This window comes from Apis mellifera, linkage group LG2 (genome assembly GCF_003254395.2).
Source record: "Apis mellifera strain DH4 linkage group LG2, Amel_HAv3.1, whole genome shotgun sequence".
Classification (NCBI taxonomy): domain Eukaryota; kingdom Metazoa; phylum Arthropoda; class Insecta; order Hymenoptera; family Apidae; genus Apis; species Apis mellifera.
Genome location: NC_037639.1, coordinates 6,551,585 through 6,572,936, shown reverse-complemented (window position 1 = coordinate 6,572,936; position 21,352 = coordinate 6,551,585). Strand labels below are relative to the sequence as shown.

At 35.6% G+C, this 21,352-nt stretch overlaps 1 protein-coding gene across 2 annotated transcripts in view; it reads right to left on the bottom strand.

The window, feature by feature from the left end:
• The window catches only part of LOC413060 (DNA-binding protein D-ETS-4), a 61,916-nt gene that overhangs the window by 2,174 nt on the left and 38,390 nt on the right, over positions 1 to 21,352 (bottom strand). The window contains exons 1-5 of one of the 2 annotated variants that reach the window (XM_016910962.2): positions 8,975 to 9,125; positions 8,247 to 8,632; positions 7,328 to 8,010; positions 6,115 to 6,269; positions 577 to 772 (exon numbers count right to left, since the gene is read on the bottom strand). In XM_016910962.2, the coding sequence (XP_016766451.1) occupies positions 577 to 772; positions 6,115 to 6,269; positions 7,328 to 8,010; positions 8,247 to 8,632; positions 8,975 to 9,001 (1,447 nt within the window). In that variant the 5' untranslated portion in view covers positions 9,002 to 9,125. Of the gene's footprint in view, positions 1 to 576; positions 773 to 6,114; positions 6,270 to 7,327; positions 8,011 to 8,246; positions 8,633 to 8,974; positions 9,126 to 21,352 lie in introns of those variants that run through there. The other variant, XM_396511.7, reaches the window with a different exon arrangement.

Here is a 21,352-nt window from a genome sequence, read left to right as displayed (position 1 = left end):
TTTCTAATATGGGTTATTATAATGTAGGATAATTTATTAGCCACAGCAATCCCAATGTTACTGTGATAGTGATTTAATTAGTATTTCTGTGCTAGTAGTATGGTGTATTTAATATGCGATGTATGTGACGTAATATATAATTACTGTATATAATTTAATAATTAGAAATAATGATATTTTTTTACAATATTCAATAATTAATCTATGCTTACGTTAATTATTGAATTTAAAAGAGGCTCTAAGTATCTATTATAATCAAAAATTTTATCTATAAATAAGATTATATTAAGATTCAATTTTTTCACGTGAGATATCCTTTAACATTTGATGATCTATTCGTATTTGAGATAATCGAATGAAATAAAGTTCAAATTGTATTATATTAAAAAAAGAATTGTAAAGATGACAACTAAATTATCATTATATTTTTTGCAAATATAAACTTGATGTAAAATTTTAAAAATAAACGTATATTCACAGATACGATTCGAAAAACAAAGAAAATTGATAGAGAAGGAATTGAATATAAGTATAATTAAATAAATTAATTAAAATCATAAGAACAAATTGACTTACCATCGGAAAAATCTACGCTGCAAGTAGAGCCCGTGACACTGGCTGGAGCCGCATTCGCAATAGTCGACGATGCATTATTGTTATTGTTAGGAGTTTGAACAACGGCAGGGCCCCAGGAAGCCGCCAATGTGTTACGCGGAGATTCCTCGACTGCCGCCTTCCAAATTTCCAATTGTGCGTGAAGAATGCTTCCGCACTGGAACAGAAGAAGAAAGAGGATATTCTCTTTATTCTTTTCACGCAGAAGAATATTGGACGCGAAGAATATCTCTCTGGAAGAGATGTTAAAACGATGAATTTGTCCGCCGAACAAATTTCATTACGAACGTTATTACTCATCCAACAATTTTCAATTCAAAATGTTATTTACCATGTTTCGATTCAATCACGAGAATCGTTTTCTCTGGCATTCTGAAAAAAGAAGAAAAAGAAAAAAAAAATCGCGTTATCTCTAATGACTCCATATGGAGCCCATTTGCATGAATACCTGTCTCTCGGTGTACGTTAAGAACTTTCAAGAATGTGTTCGGTACTTTTAGCGGTTGCCACTCGGCGGAGAAAGGAAAGATAGAGAAAGAGAGAGAAAGAGAGAGAAAGAGAGAGAGAAAGAGAGCCAGGAAAATTTATCATAGTCGGGGATTAATAACGACTTGCAAGAATTCTGTGGTAATGTAAAACAATTAAGTTTCGCCGCACTGGGTAGAGTAGCTGATGGATGAAAATAAATGCAAATTGAAGTCGGTCGACAAAAGTTTTATAAAAAGAATTGGAATATCTGAGCTACGATGATAACTGTAAATCCTCGATTGAATCGACTTTTAACAGGCAACAGAGGAGAGTAATTAAAACGATCCACCAAGAATAATGATAATTGATAGATGATGGACGTAGAGAGAAGAAAGGAATGACGTTCTTTTGGAGAATGAGTTAATGCGTTAATTAGTGTGGACTGGAATTATTGTGGCGTAAAATTTGAAATATTTTCCTTACTTCTTTATTAACGCCGCTAATTCTACTACTACGTCAAAAGAAAAAACTTCTTCCTTCGTGAATATAAACCGTGAATTTAAAAACACGTTGATATCAATTTATATAGGATAAATTCTGTATAACCTGTTCTTGTATTAAACACTGTAAACGTATCTTTTCGACCCGATTTCAAGGTTCCACTGGAAACCTTAAACTTCACTCACGCGCCGTTGAATGCGCTACCTTATCAAGGCCGACCAGCAATAACGCTCTGCAAACTTACACGTCCACGCAGCAGCATTCCTTTCTTAATTAACCAACCCAAATCAAGATCATCTAAAAGCATGGTATTACATTGCAAAGGAATCGTTATCGATAAGTAAATGAATAACAAGAAAATTCCGATAATTGAAAAAAAAATCTTGAATTCATCAAAAAATCAATGAAAATTATAAAAAAAAAGAAATAAAAGAAAAAGAAAACCAATTGAATCGAATTAGTATTAAATGTTAGAATCCCTCTGAAAGCATGGCAACAATTTTGTAATAACGATTTGCAATAACAAGCTTCGATAATTGGAAAAAAAATCACGAATCGTAAAAAAATCGTAAAAACAAAAAGAAGAAGAAGAAGAAGAAGAAGAAGAAGAAGAAGAAGAAGAAATAGCGATAAGTGAAGTACGTAAACATTAGAATTCCCGTGAGGTGTTGTCGTAATAAAAAGCAAATTTCAATAACCCTTCAAGAAACCTCAAATCATAAAAGATAAAGAACAGGGAGAGGAGAAACAAGAAGAAGAAAGAAGAGTAGAGAAGTGGAGGATGAAATACGTAGGTACATATTAGGATTTCTAAGACGGCTTGTCGCAATCAGACAACAAGCAAACTTCAAATCGCCGAAGAAATCTTAAATCATAAACCATAAAGATGAGGAGGAAGAAAAAAGAACTAATAGAAGAAGAAGAAGAAGAAGAAGAAGAAAAAGAAGAAGGAGGAGTAGTGGGAGGTGGAATACGTAAGTGTTAGAATTCCAGGGACGGTGTCGTTGCGCCGCAAGAGAAGAGAAAGCGGCTTTTCTGAGACGCAACAGGCACTCGAGCAAGTCAGGCAACCGAGCCAGGCATTCAGCCAGCCGTTGACCCACTTTTCGTTCGTTTCTGCCGGGCAAATAGCGCGTACACGTATGCGCGCAACCCGCCAATCCTGTTGCTCGACTCACAACTCGGCTCGATGGAAGCTGGAACACGGGACACCAAAGAGGGGAATCGAGCAACGCACCTTAGATGCAGTTATGCGCCGCACGGATCGTGCACACGGCGGCTACGTGTCACGCGTGCTTCGTGTCTTTGTGTATATGGGATGACAATTATCGAGGCATTCAGCAGTTCAACGAGTTGCACTTTTCACAATTTCGTAGTTAAATTTTTCAAGTCAAGAATTTTAATATTTTTGGAAATCTTTTGTAGCGTTGACAGAGCTTTGCGATACATGGTGATGACAATTAGGAATTGAAGTTGAACTTTTGTTAATTCCAAAAGGAATTTTCAATTCCAATTATTTTGGAAATTATTTTAACAGAGATCGATGTTGCTTGTATAAACTTTTAATCGACAATTAGTCTAAATTCTTTCAAATCTTATGCAGATTTTTCAAACAAAGTTCAATTCTTAATATTTCAGATCCCATCTTATTAATGAATTCCTTTGTTCTTGGGTAAATTAAATATTAATATTATTAAACAGAGAAGTTAGAAATATTTGATTGCGGGTTTATCCCGGCTAGGCTTGGAGCAAAGGAAGCAACATTGTTCTCAACTCCGTGACTCCGTGAGACCGAAGGAGGAAGGTGGTCGTTTCGCGAGCATATCGTTTTACCTTTGACCTGAAATTGAACGCGGTTCCCCGCGGGTTAAATAATTCATACGGCGCACACAGCCGATCTTGAAGAAGTCATTAACGTGTATTCCGCATTCGTTATGGGCGCTCGTTCACCCGTGCGAGCCGACACTGTATAATCGACCTTTGGGAATTCGATTCCTCGAACGTTTCTCTGGATCGAATAGCCGGCTTCCCATTGCTCGAGAGACGCGATCATCTCGAAAATTATACGAAGACTAGGGCCTCGCGTGTTCCCCTTTGCTACATAGTTACTATCCCCATTCGAAAATATTCGCCACCGATCAGCATTTGCAATTCACGAATGTGCAATTTCCATAGTCTCTTTCTCTCTTCTTCTTCTCTATCTAATTCTGATCTTTGAGTTTCGACGAACAGGGAAGATTATGAGAAAGGATCTTGGGAAGAATCTAAATCGAATGATAATTAGATAAGTTTGTATTATAAAATATGGAAAAGGAATTAGATAATCATAATTGACAAGTAAAGTACTTCAAGTACTTGATTATTCAATAAAATTCCATTTCTTAATATCCTCTTCGAATTTTCCAATACGCGAATTCAATTCAACTACGAATTTCATCCAAAAGGTTACGAGAACGTGGAATTCGCAAAATCGTGGATAGTAAATTCGATCACGATCCAAGTCAACCAGGGATAAGATACGATTATCCAATTAGAATACGGAAAAATTCGAATCCACGACTAGTTCCATCCCCTAGTTGCCCTGCAAGTATATATACCCTCTATTAATTTCCACTGAATCCATCTAGGCAGAGATCCGTTGACGTATCGAGATCACTAGTTCCCGTGTTGCGAGCCAGACCGTTAACCTTCCTTAATTTTTGCACCGCAAAATTACGCCACGTCTCATCGTGGATCGTGACCATCATTGAGTTCGAACTTCGAACAACTTCGTCGTTGCTCTCCTCTTCATTTATCCACGAACACCGTTATCGAAGCGTGACATTTTTTCAGAAATCGGTGAAATCGGTATTGAATAATTCGTAGAGTACGCCGAGGTGAATGAAACGATTAGAAAATTTCTTGTTACGTTTGGGGGTATAAGTGTTTTTATTGTTTTCCTTCTCTTTGGCCTCCAGTATAAACTGTAATTGAGGAATAAAAATGCAAAGTCTAACTCTATTTCAAGAGATCAAGAGAGAAGAAGAAAGTTCTGTCACCTCGAAGATTCCACCAGTTTTACCAGGAGTATAATAAAAATAGAAACACGAATTCAAGCAGCAATTACTAAATCGAGACAAAGACATTTTACATTCACTTTAACAGGAGTTAATTTGTCTCCATTGTAGTTATTTACTTAAATTGTGCTGCTTGAAAACTCACCAACCAACATAAATCAACATCTATATCGAAAACTATATTAACAAATAAGAACATATTAATATTCAACCAGATAATAGAATTAAGAAATGAAACGAAACAATTGATATTTTTCAATCCACAAGATATCCTTCTACGAAAAATTAATAATTAACGCTCAATTAAAAAATCCCAAAATACATTCTTAAAACGTACCATCGTATAAATACGATCGAGTGAAAGAATGGCGAATCGAAACACAAATACCACTTTTATCTTGGATCGAATTTGGCAACATCCTTCGATCAGACAAGCGACAAGTCGAGACTATTTGCATTCGTGCGTCACCTCGCGTTAAACGATCTTCGATCTTGCTCAATAACGGTCTATCGGGTACAGAGGGACTCGTGGAATCGGTTGAAATACAACGTATTCCGGCAACGTACAAAAGGTGTACATAGGGAGAATCTTGGTTCCGTTAAGCGGCACAAACCGTATTATTACGCCAGTTGCTTACTCATACACCGTTCTTCTTCCCTTCCACGGAATGGATTACGGGGAAAGAACGTGGACGCGCACCGATTTCCAGGAAATTCACTTTCACCGGACCTTGTCCACGAATGTTTCTCCAGTGACTCGAGCGCCATTAGTTTCTTTATTGGACGTGCTAAGGCTTTTTATATCTCGTTACAAAATGGTATAGATGGTATACATGTATATATATAGAGGAGGGGGAAAAATAAAACGGAAACGATTATTAAAAGACTTAATAGCCGCTTGGAATTCTAAAGATAATTCTATGAAACTTGTATCCCGAAGGCTTGAATATATATATATATATAATTCATTAATTTTTATGAAAGTTGTTTCCTTCTGAGAATCTCTGAAATTTCTGAAAATAATGATACGTTGGTTGTAAAGTCAAATATTTATCAATTTTCTAATCTATTTTCGATTAATATTCGATTCCATTTCATGATCACAAGTCGATATGTTTGATTCTGTTATCACCATTTTGCAACTTGATCACGAATTTTTAATAACCAATTTCTTTATACTCTGCATATAAACATCGGTAGCAGGAGTTTGTTTAATCGTCAGCGGCCAATCATCCTTTCCGGCGAACCGTTTTTAGCGGCAATTTATCGAAACACCACGAAATTCCATTGACTAATTGCTTCGTTAAAACGGTCCACGAATAATCATCTCGAGGCGAACGCGGCGCGGCGCGGCGTTGCGTAACGGTACACGTTGAAAGTGCGACTTATGCGCCACGACCGATTTAAAGAACGGGGAGAGGACAGAAGCGGAAGAGACGTGATCAATCTTTCGTAAAGATTATTCTCGACTCACCTGAGGGGCACGCTGACAGAATTCCTCTTCCGTGAGGGAAGCCAATGTAGCGCCATCCACGTTGAAGCTCTCCAGTGGGACAGATGGCAATTGCAGTTGCCTTCTAGCCCATTGGATCCAGGCTGCTACGTCCGCGGCGCTCCAACGTCGTGGCTCTGCAATTCAATCAAATCGTTTCGAATTTAATCGATTGTTCCACACTTTTATTTATTTATTTACATCATCCCCGATATATATATGGAAATCGATGTTATTAATTATATTCGAGGATTCTTATTATTGATATTCCAAATATTTGCGCAAGAAAAATTCAATTTGTTCGAATCAACGATACTTTATATGTATCTTTCTTTTTTATCGATGCTCTAATTTCATCTCCTCTCGTTAAAATGCACGTATTCAGATTTCACGTTCGATTACTTTCGATTTCACTGTTTCAAACTTTCTACGCGACGCTTATTCCACTTTACCAATCTTCCCCTTCTCGATCTGGAAAAGAGATTGAGTGGATCGAGTCATCGTGACACGGAATGAAAATGTTGGAAAAGTATTTTGTTGGCGGAAGTGTTTTTTGGGCGACCTTGAACGTAGCCCACGAAATTTCGTAACTATTCGTGAAAGCATGAAGCGCGACTTCGTAACTTATTCCAAGCATGACATCATGCGACCAACTCTAATAGTCAAACCGGTCGCTCCTACGTCCACGAAGATAACGTCGAACGTTCGCCCGGGGCAAGGTAGCAAGAAGGTCTGAGAGTTTAATGGAGGCTCACGCACCTTCTTATTACTCTCAGATGGTGTATCTATCCGTGGCTCGCTTATTTATTAGGCTACAGTTAGTCGATATTTTTGATCTGATCTGTGTTTCGTTTCTTTGGAGCCTCGATGCATAATGCTATGTAACCAAGCTATGTAATAACACAGAGTTAAATTTCAAATTTGTATTCAAAATTCGAAAAGTTTGAGACGATATCATATATAGTGATAAAAGTTACATTGTATCTTCAGATATGTTTAGATTGTTTCAAAAATATCCTTGGTTTTATTACACGATTCATTTCTTTTCATCGATATTAAAAACCATAATTAAATCAATCAGTTTGGAAAAACTAGGATAGAGGAAAATATCAAATTTCTATTGTACGAATATTCACAGATCAGATATTTGTTAATATGATTATTAAAACGAATTGAAGAAGGAAACACCACTCACCAGGATGAATACCAAGCGCGACACAGGTGTTGTCAAAGTCTTTTTGCAATTGTTGTATGGCCAGGCTGAGGACAGGCTCTATCTGTTCCCTGGTCAGGTCACCGACGCATTCGCCGGCTTCCATGTCTTCGACGAACCCTGTCCCCACGCTGCCCAGGTCCACGGGTCTCAGATTGTACTTCCTCTGAAAGCTGGTGTCCCTCAGAACCTCCCTGAGCAACTGGTGATCGCTCTTTTGCCCGTCCTTGAACAGCTCCTCCTCCTTCTGAAGAGGATTCCTCACTTCGTCCTGTATTCTCTCGAGTTTCAGAACATTTGTTCTCGCTCCGTCCGCGAGATCCTTTCTGGCACCCTTGAACAGCAAGCTCCTCAACGGCGAGCTGTTCTCGAGTTGCACGGGGTCGGGCGAGGAGGAAGCGCTCGACGGGGAGGACGACAACGTGGACGAGGAATCGCTGGTGTTGCTCGTTGTGCTGCTGTTGCTGCTGTTGCAGCTCGACCGTGGCTCCGACTTGAAGAGGATCTCCTTCAGCAACGGGTGTCCTTGCACTGCGGTATCCTCTTTCTTCGCGAAGAAGTCCGCGTCAAGGCTGTTGTAAATGTCCTCCTCCGTTCTTGGCGGTGTGCACGGCACTGTGCAGTCGGTCGAGTCCTCCCTGTATCCCAGACTCTCGGCCAGAAGTCTGAAAAGGGGTTGCCAAGCTTGATACGATTTTTTAATTTGTCATTAGTTTATTTGGAAAACGAATTACCTTCAAAGCTGAAAAGAATTACGATAATAGAAAATTATTGGCACAGAAATTAGACTGCCATCTAACAGATTTATCTAAGAATTCTGTCCTCGCGATAAAACTGAATGATTGATCGTAAAATACTAGTTGAAAAGTTTTATAAATAACAGGAGAGAGAAAAGTTTTACCTGGACTCTTGCAAGATGGCCAGAAGATCGAGGCTCTTCTCCCTTTTAACCGGCTGTTTCGCGGAGGGTTCTGGGCTTGTCGGGTAGAATTGAGCACTTTGAGGACTTCTGGGTACGTAGTAGGGACTGGTCGGGTATCCTGGTGAACCCTCGTGCGAGTAATTAGGGGACAGTTCACCGCCGGCGCCGGGGTAAGGAGAGCTCGAGTACGTGGTCGGTGAGCCGGGACGCGGCGATTGCGCTTCCTGTTTGATTTGAGCTGGTTTCAACGTGTTTTGCGCGTTCGTCGCGGCATAATCGTCCGAAAGAAGGGATAAATCGAATTGGAATGTGCTGTAATCGAACGACGGCGAGTAGCCGGCTGCGGTAGGTACCGTCTGTGGCATCTGGAAAAAAAGAAAATTCCAAATTCACCAATAAAATTTCCAAACGATTTCTAACTGTTCTCATTTCATATCGTCAACTTATACACAGGTAATTTAAAGAGAACTTTTTAATTATATATTATAAACTTAATTATATTTGAAATTATCTGTACGTGTATGTCATATTTCATAATAATGTAAATTTGACAAATATCTATCGAATTTTTGCAAATTTTTGAAACAAGAAGGAAATAAATTGCATTGAAAAAAACTTGTTTTATAATTGCAGCGCGGTTTTTTGATTTATCCATCCCGACGATTTATTTTAGCTTGTACAAAAAAGAAAACTGGTCAAAATGATACACTTTTTTCGAGACTGCAACGATCCATTTATCTTTCCGCGAGGTTTATTGCTTGTCCCGCGATTAAACTCGCGTCAGTTTGTTACGCTTCGTAAGTCACTTATGGCTTAGGGCGATCTCTATATTCATCTTTGAAACTCGCAGACCGTCCGAGGTCGCGATATCGTTCTGTCAACCGTCTAATTCGAGTGTTAACGTCATGATCATTTCGATACGAATGTGTGTAATTGCTTTCACGAGTGCGTTATCTGCTGTTTTTTTTTTTTTCTTCTAAATCTATTCTAAGAAAAAGTTTCAATTCTGTTTAATGAAAGATACATTAAGAGAAATACAAGTCACGTTACAAAAAATTGCGATAAAAACACGCGTGTCACAGATTTTGCAAAATTCGTGATAAATAATCGAGAAAATATATTTTATATTCTACGATATCTCAAAACCGTTTATTAATTTTTAACCCGAATAACTCGAGTTTGTCTGCAATTAAATATTTAACTTCTTTCTTCATTAAATTTTTTTCGTATTAAATAGTTTAAAACAATATCAAATGAAAAATCAAGAAAGAATCCTTAACCTTCTCTTACTTCTTTTACACGGACGCGAATAATGCACACTAATTAAAACCTCAACCGATAAATCGATCAACCTCGAGTTCGCAAGGTGAAAAGATTACTCGTGGGATATCGCGCAAAAATATCGAACCCCTTTGTTCGATCCTCGCGATCCTCATCATCAACAATAAAACACCCTTATAAATAATCCTTAACAACTCGTTATTATCTCAATCCGAGCCAAAGGAATAATAAAAACATCCCTCTTATAAATAATTCCTTATTATCCTCTCTAACCTCTAAATCAAAAACCGAAATGAAAAAAAGAGACTCGCAATGATTAAATATCATCAAATTAAAATCCACGTCGAATAAACCTCTCTCCCTCTCCCTCCTCCCGCCTTCAAATAATATCAATCGCATCAATTGTTATTATTTATTTCACCTAAAATCGAAGGATAGGAATCCGACGAAAAGAGGAGTTAAAAATCTCTTCTCGCTCGGTAAGGAAGGAAATGAAAAGGGCCGTCGAGTCTAAAAACGAAACACACTTTCCCTCCTTAACGTGGTGTGCACCTTAAGGGCCCATTTATCTCTCCGTGTGTTTATTGCCCGTCGTGTGTTTGACCTCGCATCAGTTTGTTACGCTTTGTAAGCCCATTACAACGTTCCCAGTGCATCTTCCCTACGCTCAGGCGGGGTCGCGTCTGACATTTTGACGTAGTGCCCCGCAAAGGTCGACGCGAAATAAACGATTATACCCGTATACACGAGGGGCCCGCGGATTTGCACGGTTACAGTGTATATACCGGCGTATAGGGACACAATACCTGCATATCCCCACCGCCCGCCACGGCGGTGGTGGTATACCGTGTAACATCGCGGGTACATTGGCATGGATAGAGGAGAGAAGGGGGACGGGGGGGAGGGATGAGCGTTAGGAGAAGAGATAGGAGAGAGAGAAGGGGGAGGGAGGACACAAAAGAGAACCGCTTATTTCTCGACTTCTCTCTAGCATCCCGCGAAAGGTCCTCCTCTGGCAACGAGGAGAATGTTTATCTATGCTGATGGGATCTATGGAACGATGGAATTCTTGGACGGGGGTTCTTTCCTGAATCGCATCGGGCGAAAGAAACGAGTTGCTTCGACTTCCTTTTATCGTTGATGCTACTTTCTCGGCACGGACGGCCAGATGTTTCGGATTCTGGAAAATGGCGAATCTGGAAATGGAAGCGGATTTCGAATGATACTACTTCTCTCTCGATGATTCTTTTCTCTTTCTTCCTTTTTACGATGGGTTTATCTTTCATTTATCTTTCTTCAAATTGTGTTTTATACAAAGTATTATTTATTATAATTCGATGTAATTAAATATACATTTTGTATAATATAATCGATTCTAAATCGATTTTAAAATTTTCTCAAACTTTATGCTCGATTCAAATTCGTCGTAATTTAAGAGGATTAAAGGAGATATCTTTGGAACGGTTTAATTAAGCGGCAGCAATGGGTTGCCACCAGTTTTCAACGAAAAATCTTCTTTTTGCCGAGTTTTTTACAGTTTTCTCGGCCATCTCCTTGGCCTTTCCTGAGGACTCTCTATTGACGTCACAGCGGGCCAAAAACGGTGCAAAAATGTTGCCTCCTCTCGCGCATTAAACGAAGAATTCCACGCCAATCGACCTCATCATTTTCGAGAGATCAACACCTTTTCAAGATCGAGCGCAGAAAAAGTCGAGCGCAGTCGAGAATCAGCGCGATTTAAAAGCTCGATACATCGATATATCTCGTGGTTGTAATTAATTTTGTTTAAAAGGATACTTTTTTTTTTTCCTTTTTCTTTTCTGCCTCGGCGAACAGCAAGCGATAAAATGTCATCTTAATGGCTCGTGCTTGACCATGAATCGGCTCGTAAGAGGTATTCAATATTAATTGGGATTGTTGAAGCGTTTGATATAATTGGACAAAAAAAAAAAAGAAAAGAAAAAAAGAATATATTAAACGAGACTTTTTAAAGGATTTTTTATGCAACGCGTTATATTAAAAGTTTCCATGATATAGTCATTTATAACAAAAACGAAGAAAATGAAAACAAGAAATATTTCGATTTATTAATTGATTGACATTTACGTGATCCATCCATATGTTAAAAGAATTTAGAAGTTATTTTGAATAATAAAATATATTAGTTTATATAAGTCGAGAGATAATCGTTATTTTTATGGATGATAAATTTTTTCAGTTGTTCTCGCATTTATGGTTTATTGTGTTTCGATGGATTTTTGCAAAATGATACAATTAAAATAAAGACTCTATTAAGATCGTTAAATTTTATTTCGACGAGTTACGAAAAATATAATAAATCGCACAATTGATTGATTAAATTAATGGAATGCCAATAAACGTTTCGAAAAGAAAAGAAAAATTTTAAATTATTGTTGTAAAATTACTATTTTACAGTATTATATAAGTGTTACAATCTTATCGTTTGTATTTATAAATCGTGAAAGTTTTAATATTGTTGTCATTCATTAATTTGCCATGAATCGTTAATAAGAGAAAGAATGCTTGAAATTCATTATTGTCAGTTGGAGATTCACGTTACATAATCGATGGTAACAAAAAAGGATAGGATCAAATTACGTCATCGATAAAGATCAAGAAAAGAAAAGAAAGAAGAAGGGAAGGAAAAGAAATTATACGTAAAGAAAGAACGTGTTTAAAATATTCTTTAATTTATGCGTTAAAAAATTTTAATCGATTCTCGAAATTAATGAATTTGAACACGCACATATATAAACACGAGATAAAACACGAAACATCAAAGTCCAGTTTCCAAAGAAGATCGATAGGGATTTATCGGTTTTTTTTTTCGGCGATATGCACCTTATTCGAATGAAAGAAACGGAGAATGATCGAAATTAATAAGTTGGCAACCGGATTATCACAGTTGAGATTTCATAATAATGATTGAAACATTTGGACGAAAAGAAAACGTGCACGTGATGTGATAATGCTTTCTAAAATATCCTGACCTTCGATAACACATCTTTGAAGAAAGATGACTTCTTGAATTTTTTTATTAATTTCCGTATAAGACGAGTATATTTATCCTCTGTCATGCGACAGAAAAGTTTTATTTTCGAATTTCACGGCACATTTACTCGCTTCTATTTTTAATTTATTCTTTGCCGCGAGTTTTTGTGAATTATTAATAGAGGAGGATATCGTAAATATCTTCTTTCACGTATCGTATTATACAAATGAAGTATAATAAATCTGTGCTTCTATATTTCATAAATTATATATTTCTTTACTACATTTATATTACACTTTTATATTTCATCAGTTTCTATGTTATATTCTGTGCAATATCATGTTTAAAATTTTAAGACAAGGTTTGAAAGAAGTTCGCTGACTTGGGAAAAAAAAAAAAGAAAAAGAAAAATAAGGAAGACAGGTTCAAGGGCAATAATTCCATTGTTTGACAGGACCATACACTTTGGATTCTTAATCTTACGATGACGTAACGAAATTAGAAAGGAATTGACGTCACCATTCTGCTTTGTCAGTCTTTAATAATTCTTCTTCAACTTTTTTTTTTTTTTTTTCGTTGTGATAATAAGGAAATTAATTCTTAAGAAGTTTCTTCATTAATTTTTTTGGGTAGAATCGACACAGTAGCTCGATTAGCTTTGATGATCAATTGTTCGATCAAGATGGATCGTTTTCTCGAACATATTTTTTTCCAAAAAGTATCAGAACAATATATCTTTGATATCTTTTATAGAATAAGAATTTATTATTATAATAATGTATTGTAAAATGGATTTATAAATTTTTAAGATACATTAAAAATGTTTTCTATAATATTATTTATATTGCTTTAAATTAACACAGACTGAAACTTTAACAAAGAATAATAATATCGAAAAAAAATTATATTAATAATGTATATCGATGTTTTATATAATTATAAAATGAAGCAAAAATTATAGATGACACATAACTATTGTCAGTGCTTTGATTTATTCTTGGTTTGAATAATAAAAAAAATCATATATAAAAGAAGAGCAATAAACATATCATTTTAATCAATGTTTCATAATCAATATCTTTTCTTACTTTCTTTTTTATTTGATACTTTAAATATTTCTTATCACAACTTTAACAATTTACTCTCCTTTCCTTTAATACTACTTTCAATAAAGTATATAATATATTTTGTAAATTTAACGGATTAAAAAAAAATTTCCTTAAATTTCCTTCGTATTTTATTTAAATCAGATCCATTAACACGAATTCCATTACTGAAGTAACGAAAAAGGATTATCGAGAGAACTTCTCACACTGTTTTCATCGAATCCATTTTGTCGTTCATTTACACGCATTATTTGCACGCTATCCCTCCGTTTATCTTGTCCTTAATCAAACGAAATTATAAACAATTAAATACGTTATCTGATTATTCGTCAACATGTTTAAGTTGTAAAGAGTCAAGGAAAAAAAAAAATCTTCTTTGGCAAAAATTCGAGTGTGAATAAGCAATAAACGAACATTATAATTTAATCTTCGTGGCATCATTAACAGGTTTAATTCATTGTATGAAGTTTTTCAAATTATATTTACATATAAACGATTCCTAAGAATAGAATTTTTTTTATATTTTGATGGTACCGGTTTTCGAATTACTGAGAATTAGTAATATCTATTTATAGTATCTGCATACTTGGATTCTATCAAATTACAAATTAAATAACGAATTAAAAATGATTGGAAAAAGTTATGTAGGCTCAACGGGCCGGTGTGATGTATCGCAGTATTTTAATTGTAAATTTATAATCATAAAATTAAGAAAATATACAGCTTCTCCTTTATTACATTATACATTTCATAAATTAATTTAAACAAGGTAATATTATTTTATATTTTATCATTTGAAAAATTTAAGTATCCAATTAAATTGTTTCATTACTTAATTTACATTTTCTCTAACTAAATGTTCGTTGTGTATACACACAAATGTTCCAAGCGTTATTAATTACGAATTCTTGTGCGTATAATAAATCTACAAAAATTACAATGTGCATATTGAAAAAGCACGAAATATTCCTTATAGATATTTAAAATGCTCTCTAATCACTCTCGATCATTTCGTTACGTACCCTTCGATTTAGGATTTCTCTCTTCTCAAAATCTTCAAATTCAAGAAGTAAGAATATTCTGGTTGAATCAAAAAAGGCCGAATGGCGTGCGCACAAAGTATGGAGAGTATTTTCGATCAAAGGAACCGGTACGTTAAATCCGTAAAAATTTCCAACAAGAGGACCACCACGATCCTCTCCCATTATACTTGGCCGATCGATCGAAAGCCACTGTACAAGGTTGGCAACGAGCAAAAAACGAGCAGTGGCCGTAACTTTTTTGCCGTAATACAGTACGCGGGGACAAGGGGTCTCTCTCGATCGTGGCCGTTTCATCGTTCGAGAATTATTTATGGCAGGGATTTCCTTTGCGAATCACCATGTGACAATGTGATCAGAGACCGATCGCCCATTCATCCACGTGCTTCCGTGTAATTAATTCTAGTTATGTTAAATAAATACGCGTAAATTACGCTCATCGATCGTGTCACGCATGAGATTCTGGAAAAAATTAATCGTGATGATAATTTTCAGTTCGATGCTCGGCGAAAAGATTATTGTTTTTTCTCTTTTTTCGGTATGAAACAGTTGTTTATTATTGAAGAGTTTAGAAAAATGGAGAATTTTAATTTTTATTAAAATTCAACGATATTATTATCCCTTGTAATTATTTTTCACGTTGATCTGAACGAAGAACGAGTTTGTTTGTTAATTATTATTGTAATTAATTGGTAATTAAGAAAAGGAAAGTGAACCGTAAGGATGTTTTCGGATTTTACGAGATATATAATTTTCGAGTTACGTAGCGATTATAATAACTTAATTTAGGTTTTTGTGTTTCGTGTACTTAAATACGATTTTTTAGATTATATAGTTTCACTTAATTTTAAAGTAAAAGTGTGCGTTTATTAACGTCTGGCCAAGCAAGAGGGACAATATTATTTCGTAAAAATATATATATATATATTAAACAATTTTTACTCAATGAAATATCGAATAAGATTAGAAAGATCGAACATTGTTTTACCATACATTGAAATTCACTCGTTAAACAATAGAAGAAAAGAAAAACAGTGTCATCTCTTCCCTACCCATTTCATCAAAAAATTTAACGAGTACAATTTAACTTGAACTCCTTGTTCCCTAGAATCGAAATATACTTTTCGAAATACGTTGCAACACCCCTTTCCAAGATTATTGCCTCCAACTTTCTTCGCGTGTCCCTCTTTAAATGGGAACTGTCCACCGCGTCGCTCTCGAAGCGACAGACGATTTCTTATTCAGGAATCCAGTTCGATACACTTCCATGAACGAACGAAACGCTCGGTAATATTAATACGCTCGAATGTCACAAGATTATACCGTTATCTGTCATGACATTCCGCGCCGATCCGCATACTTCTCACCGGGGTAATTACCATCGACGACGAGGCGACCACTTGGTGGACAGAACCGCACAACAACTCATCGCCTCCTCTTTTAACGAACCCGATCGAATTCTCGTCGCCGATTGTATCCTACCGATTTGGAAATAAGAAAAATCCTTCTCAATTAATCCTTTGCTTTTGCTTTTCTTCCGTGAAACTGCAGTCGAGCGATTGGTCGAGTCATTTCTTTTCTCTTTCGTTCGATTTCTTTTTTTTTTTTTTTTTTTTTTCAGGAAACGACGATGATAATATCGCGCGTATATAATTACGAAGAAGAAGAAGAAGAGGAACGATCGATCAATCCTCTTTCTCAACAATTATGCTTGGTTCATTATGCAGGTTTGTTTTAACAGATGAATCACATGGAATTGAAAAAATAAAGGATCGATAATCAATTATATGGTAATACTAATGTAATAGGATTTTTGTATTTACGTTTGCTGATTATTTTTCACCCAAGGTTTTGATTTTTTAATTATTTGATGTACTTTTCTATTTTTTTGGAATTTTAAGAATTTTTGGGAACTTAGAAATTTATCAAATTTAAAGATTTCTGGAAGATTAATCGTGTTGCGAAGAATATAAAATTTCTCGACACTAAAGTTTCATTCAAACTTTGATAAAGTTGGAAAAGAGAAAAATACAAGTTAACTAAAATCGAGAGCAATTCTAAATTGTATAAGTTTCTTCAACGAATATTATTAAAGAGTTCAAGGAATTTTAAAAATGATATCATAATATTGGTCATTCAAACTCGGCCATTGTTGTGCGTGAAATATGAGATTGCCAGCCAGATAAATAATAGAAGATTAAACGAACGTCAAAGAGGCTGATATAAATCTCGCTACGAAGAAATGACGGAATGTAACAATGTAAGCAGGAAACATCAATTACAAAGATGTTTTTCCGGAATCATGTAATAGCAACGAATGAATTATGTCGTCGAATAAAATCGGTTATCCATAGATGGGAATCAGGAAATAATCTCTTCTCCGCTCAATGCGAGATTCAATTATTTCAGCCTTGGCAATTGATTGTAAATTTAAATAATAATATTAAGTCACATATATATTTCCTTTGCCTAGGTATTCTTCCATCTATCTGAAGAAATATTACTCAAAATTCACTTCACACAATTTCAAATTTCACATCGTCAAATTATGAAAATAACACCGTCACAGTTAAAATTATAGAATAATAACTTTACATTATATTAAATAAATTCAATATAGTGCAATTTCAAAATAGATGCATATATTGTTAAAATTAATTATTTCAAATAGAAAAAAAAAAGGTGTTAAAAGTTGAAACAACATTATATTTATCAGTGGTAAGAATTTCAAGAAACATTTCTCGTGTAGTTTGAACGCGTTTGAATTACAAAAAAATACTGTTTGAAACCTGAAACATTGACTTCACAAAATTTCACGTGACTACGCGGGCGGTCGACTACCTGAAACGTGGACGTGATTCTGGAACACGTAACATAGCATTCATGACAATTGCGTGCTATGTAAAGATCATCGTTTCTCGCGATCATTTCACCTCACGATTCTTCTAGGAGGGGATTCACGATTTTTCGTGGCTACGAATCGAATGATTTCGAATTCTTTTTCTTATTTTTCAAGAATGATGTTGATAATTCGCGTTAAATAAAAAAATAATCAAAGATTTAATTTTCTTTTAAATTCAAAGATATATTAATATAGAATCCTATAGAATTGTGAAAAATAATTGATATTTAATAGATTTAAGAATTTTTATAAAAGAGGTATGTATGTATAATAGATGTATAAGAATAATAATTGAATTTCCTTGTAGTTTACAAGAGTTTTTAAAAATGAATTTTTTTTCTCGAGTCTATTAAGTCATCGATAAGTTCATTCTTCCAAGAAATATTCTCTTTACGTCCTTCCTTACATGTTTTTACGTTATTCTTACGTTAGAAACTATGCGATTATCGATTTTTTCCAATAAACCTTTTTTTTCCATTTAAGATTTAAATGTAAGCATTTAATTATGAACTGTACGACATGAATTTACGATAATGAATAAATTTAAAATAAAATATATGGTATAAATTTACATAAATTCCCTCTATAAATTTTCCATAAATAAATAAATAACAAAATTCGCGATTATTTTAATTTCTATATAATATTTTCGTTCGTCCTTCTATATCTGGATTATATACGGCAACAAAGAATAGAATTCGTTCAACATGTTCAAAAAAGAAAAAGAGAGAAAGAAAATATTCTCAAGAAGAGAACATATTATCAACATATATACATCCTTCGTTCTTTGCAGCTACGCTTTTCCTCTTCCTCGATTCCAAGGACGAAAAAGATTCTCCATTCTAGCAAGCGGCTTTATGAAAATTACTTAGATGTTACCTTGATTATTTTCAACTGGGTACGGCCGTACAAACTCAATTACGATCGAAATCCTCGATACGCCTCGATTATCGATTCACCGCAATCTATAACGTATCCCTCGATAATTTTAATAATGAAACTCTCCACATTTTTATCGATGAAATCCTAAAAACTCGTATATATATTTCATCGAATCGTTAAGGATATCACACCTAGATTAAATGTGTGTTATTTCTTATTTTTATCCATTCCAATTAATTTCATAAGCGTACCTTAAATTCGAAGAGGATTCATCACTTGTAAATTTTCGATAATAAATTATACATTTATGGAAAGAAAAGAACGAAGATATACGACGAAGATAAATCAATATCGTTACATAAATTCAACGCTCCTATGGCGTTTACAAACATTGAAAATTTAATAATGAATAATCTCTTCGTGACGATAATTAGTTACTTAATCCCAGCCTGATTACCTATAATAATTTCGAGGAAAAATTTTTGACAACAAGATAATTGTTACGCCACATTCTCATAATATTAAAAAAAAAACCTCTAAAAAATAATAAACATAGCAATCACGAAAGATACCTCTCGAGATCGTAAACCGTACGAAATATTGCATTTTCCTTCTTCTTTGTATCTCTTGTAAAAGAAAAATCACTCATTAAAACGAAAATTAATGAAACCACTTGGCGACAATCGGCGATAAAATAAGAAAGAATAAAAATCTGTTGGAAACGACGAAAATGGCGGGACAAAGGAAATACGGGTCGATCCACGCTTGGGACAAGAGGAGGAGGAGAAAGGGTGAGGTGGAGGGAAAGGAAGAAGCGAGGAAACAGAAACTGAAATCAGAGTTCCTTAAGTAACTCTGTGTAGGGGACGCGTGTGCACTTGGGCCCACTTGAGAGCAGAAATTATGCTCGAACTGGCGCATAACGATAATGTGCATAACTTATGCGCGTATAATGCGAGCCTTCGTTGCACCTTCGTGGCGTTTGCTATATGGAATGCCGGCGTGGTAAACTAGCTAAAGATCCCGAATGGTAATAATGTTGACTAAACACGGTCGCTCGAATAGCCCTCCTTATTCCTCCACCTTTCTTCGCTCGATAAGGAATGCACACCTACACGTTCGATACGAGTACCAGTAACATTGTGTGTCCACGTTTATGACGAACCTTCCTTCGCGCAATTTTATTTCACCCTTCTTTCCTTTTCATATCTGCAGCCAGTACAGTGTGCATATACTGCTTAAGAAAAGGAGTTAGTATTTATTATCTTTACATCAGGTATGTATGATAATTTTGTTGCACACCTCGTTGCAATTATTCAACAAATTTTTCGATATTTATTTATTTGTTAACAGTGTTTGCATTTATTTGGAAGAAAAATTTATATTTTTTTTTTATCTCGACGCGAATTGGAAAAATCGATTCGTGGAAAATACTCGAGAATCAGAGTCGTAAACCCTTCCGAGTTCCTTGGCCAACGAGAATAGTTGAACGACGTTGTTGCCGACATTAATGATCAAACGTAACTGCGAGCCTATCGCAGTTCCTTATTCTCACGCTTATCTTTCCCCGAGTTCTCTACGCGTAGAGACTTCATTACGGTGTTACCTTGTTGCATAAAATAAAATAGCAGGAATTATTGTATAATTTCAAGGTGATCGTAAATTCTATTACATCGCACGGTAGTACGATGTGGAAATTCTTTCAACGATGATTCGGATAACATGTCGTTCGAGATATTTAGGATTTGTAGAAAAATCAGCGAGCGATAAAATAAACGGTGTGGAAGAGGCCGTGTGTGTAATGATATCCCAGAGAGCGGATGTAAATGATATTTTCTTCCTTTTTTTTTTTTTTCTTTTTCGAAAGAAATTTTCTTCGTACACATTTTGCTTTCAGTTTATTGCAGATTAAAGAAGATATTCGTGACGTTCTTATGTTTCTTGGTTATTGCACGGAATTAAACGGAATTTTATTCTTGTCAAAAACAGTTCTTCTTCACCTCTTATCTGAAGTTTTGAATTTTCATTGACTCGTTTCTTTCTCGGGTTTATTTTTAATTTTTCTCCGAAGAAAGAGAGAGAGAAAGAGAGAGGGAAGGAGAAAGTTACAAAATTCTCGGAAATATTAACTTAACACGACATTAATTCTCCAAGTGAAGGAATTATTCCCTCCAAGACAAATCGCATACAAGTTCAAGCTCCCCTTCTCCTTAGAGGGATCTTTTATATTTCATTTTGATCCCGTTAGAAAGGAACGCTGACCTGTGTACACTGCAACACAGAAGAGGAGTATTCGATCGAAAGGCCAAAAGTCCATCTCGCCAATTTCCATCTCGCGAATATCTCCTTTTTTGAATTAAAAAATATAAAACGAGATTCGATGATAAATATACAATCCGTATGATTCTAATTCTCATAAGAGACGAATGCAATATTTTTCTGCGCAGAAGAAAGCGATGGATCTGGAAGATGGTCGCGTTCAAGAAAATGGACGGATCGAGAAGAAGATGAAGCGGGGGGCGAGGCAAGACAAATAAATAGGGGAGTCGCAATAGCGTAAATAGTAACATAATACCGCATAATAAGGGCATAACGTTGCTCGGCTAACGCGGTTTGGTGCATCACCGTGAAGAAGTTACGGCGTATCTTTGCCTTTGTTCGCCATGTGCAGCCCTTAAGGCTGCGTTATTAAGCGTTTTATAGGGCTGGCCGGATCTTTGCGAGGCCCTTGTCCTAGAACAGCTATACGCTCTCTTCGTGTAACCTCGTAGACGTTATAAATTCGACCTGTTGCCAGTACGAACACCTGGACGCTCGTGCTAACCGGCTCAACCTGAGATCGCAAACGATCCCCCACGTGT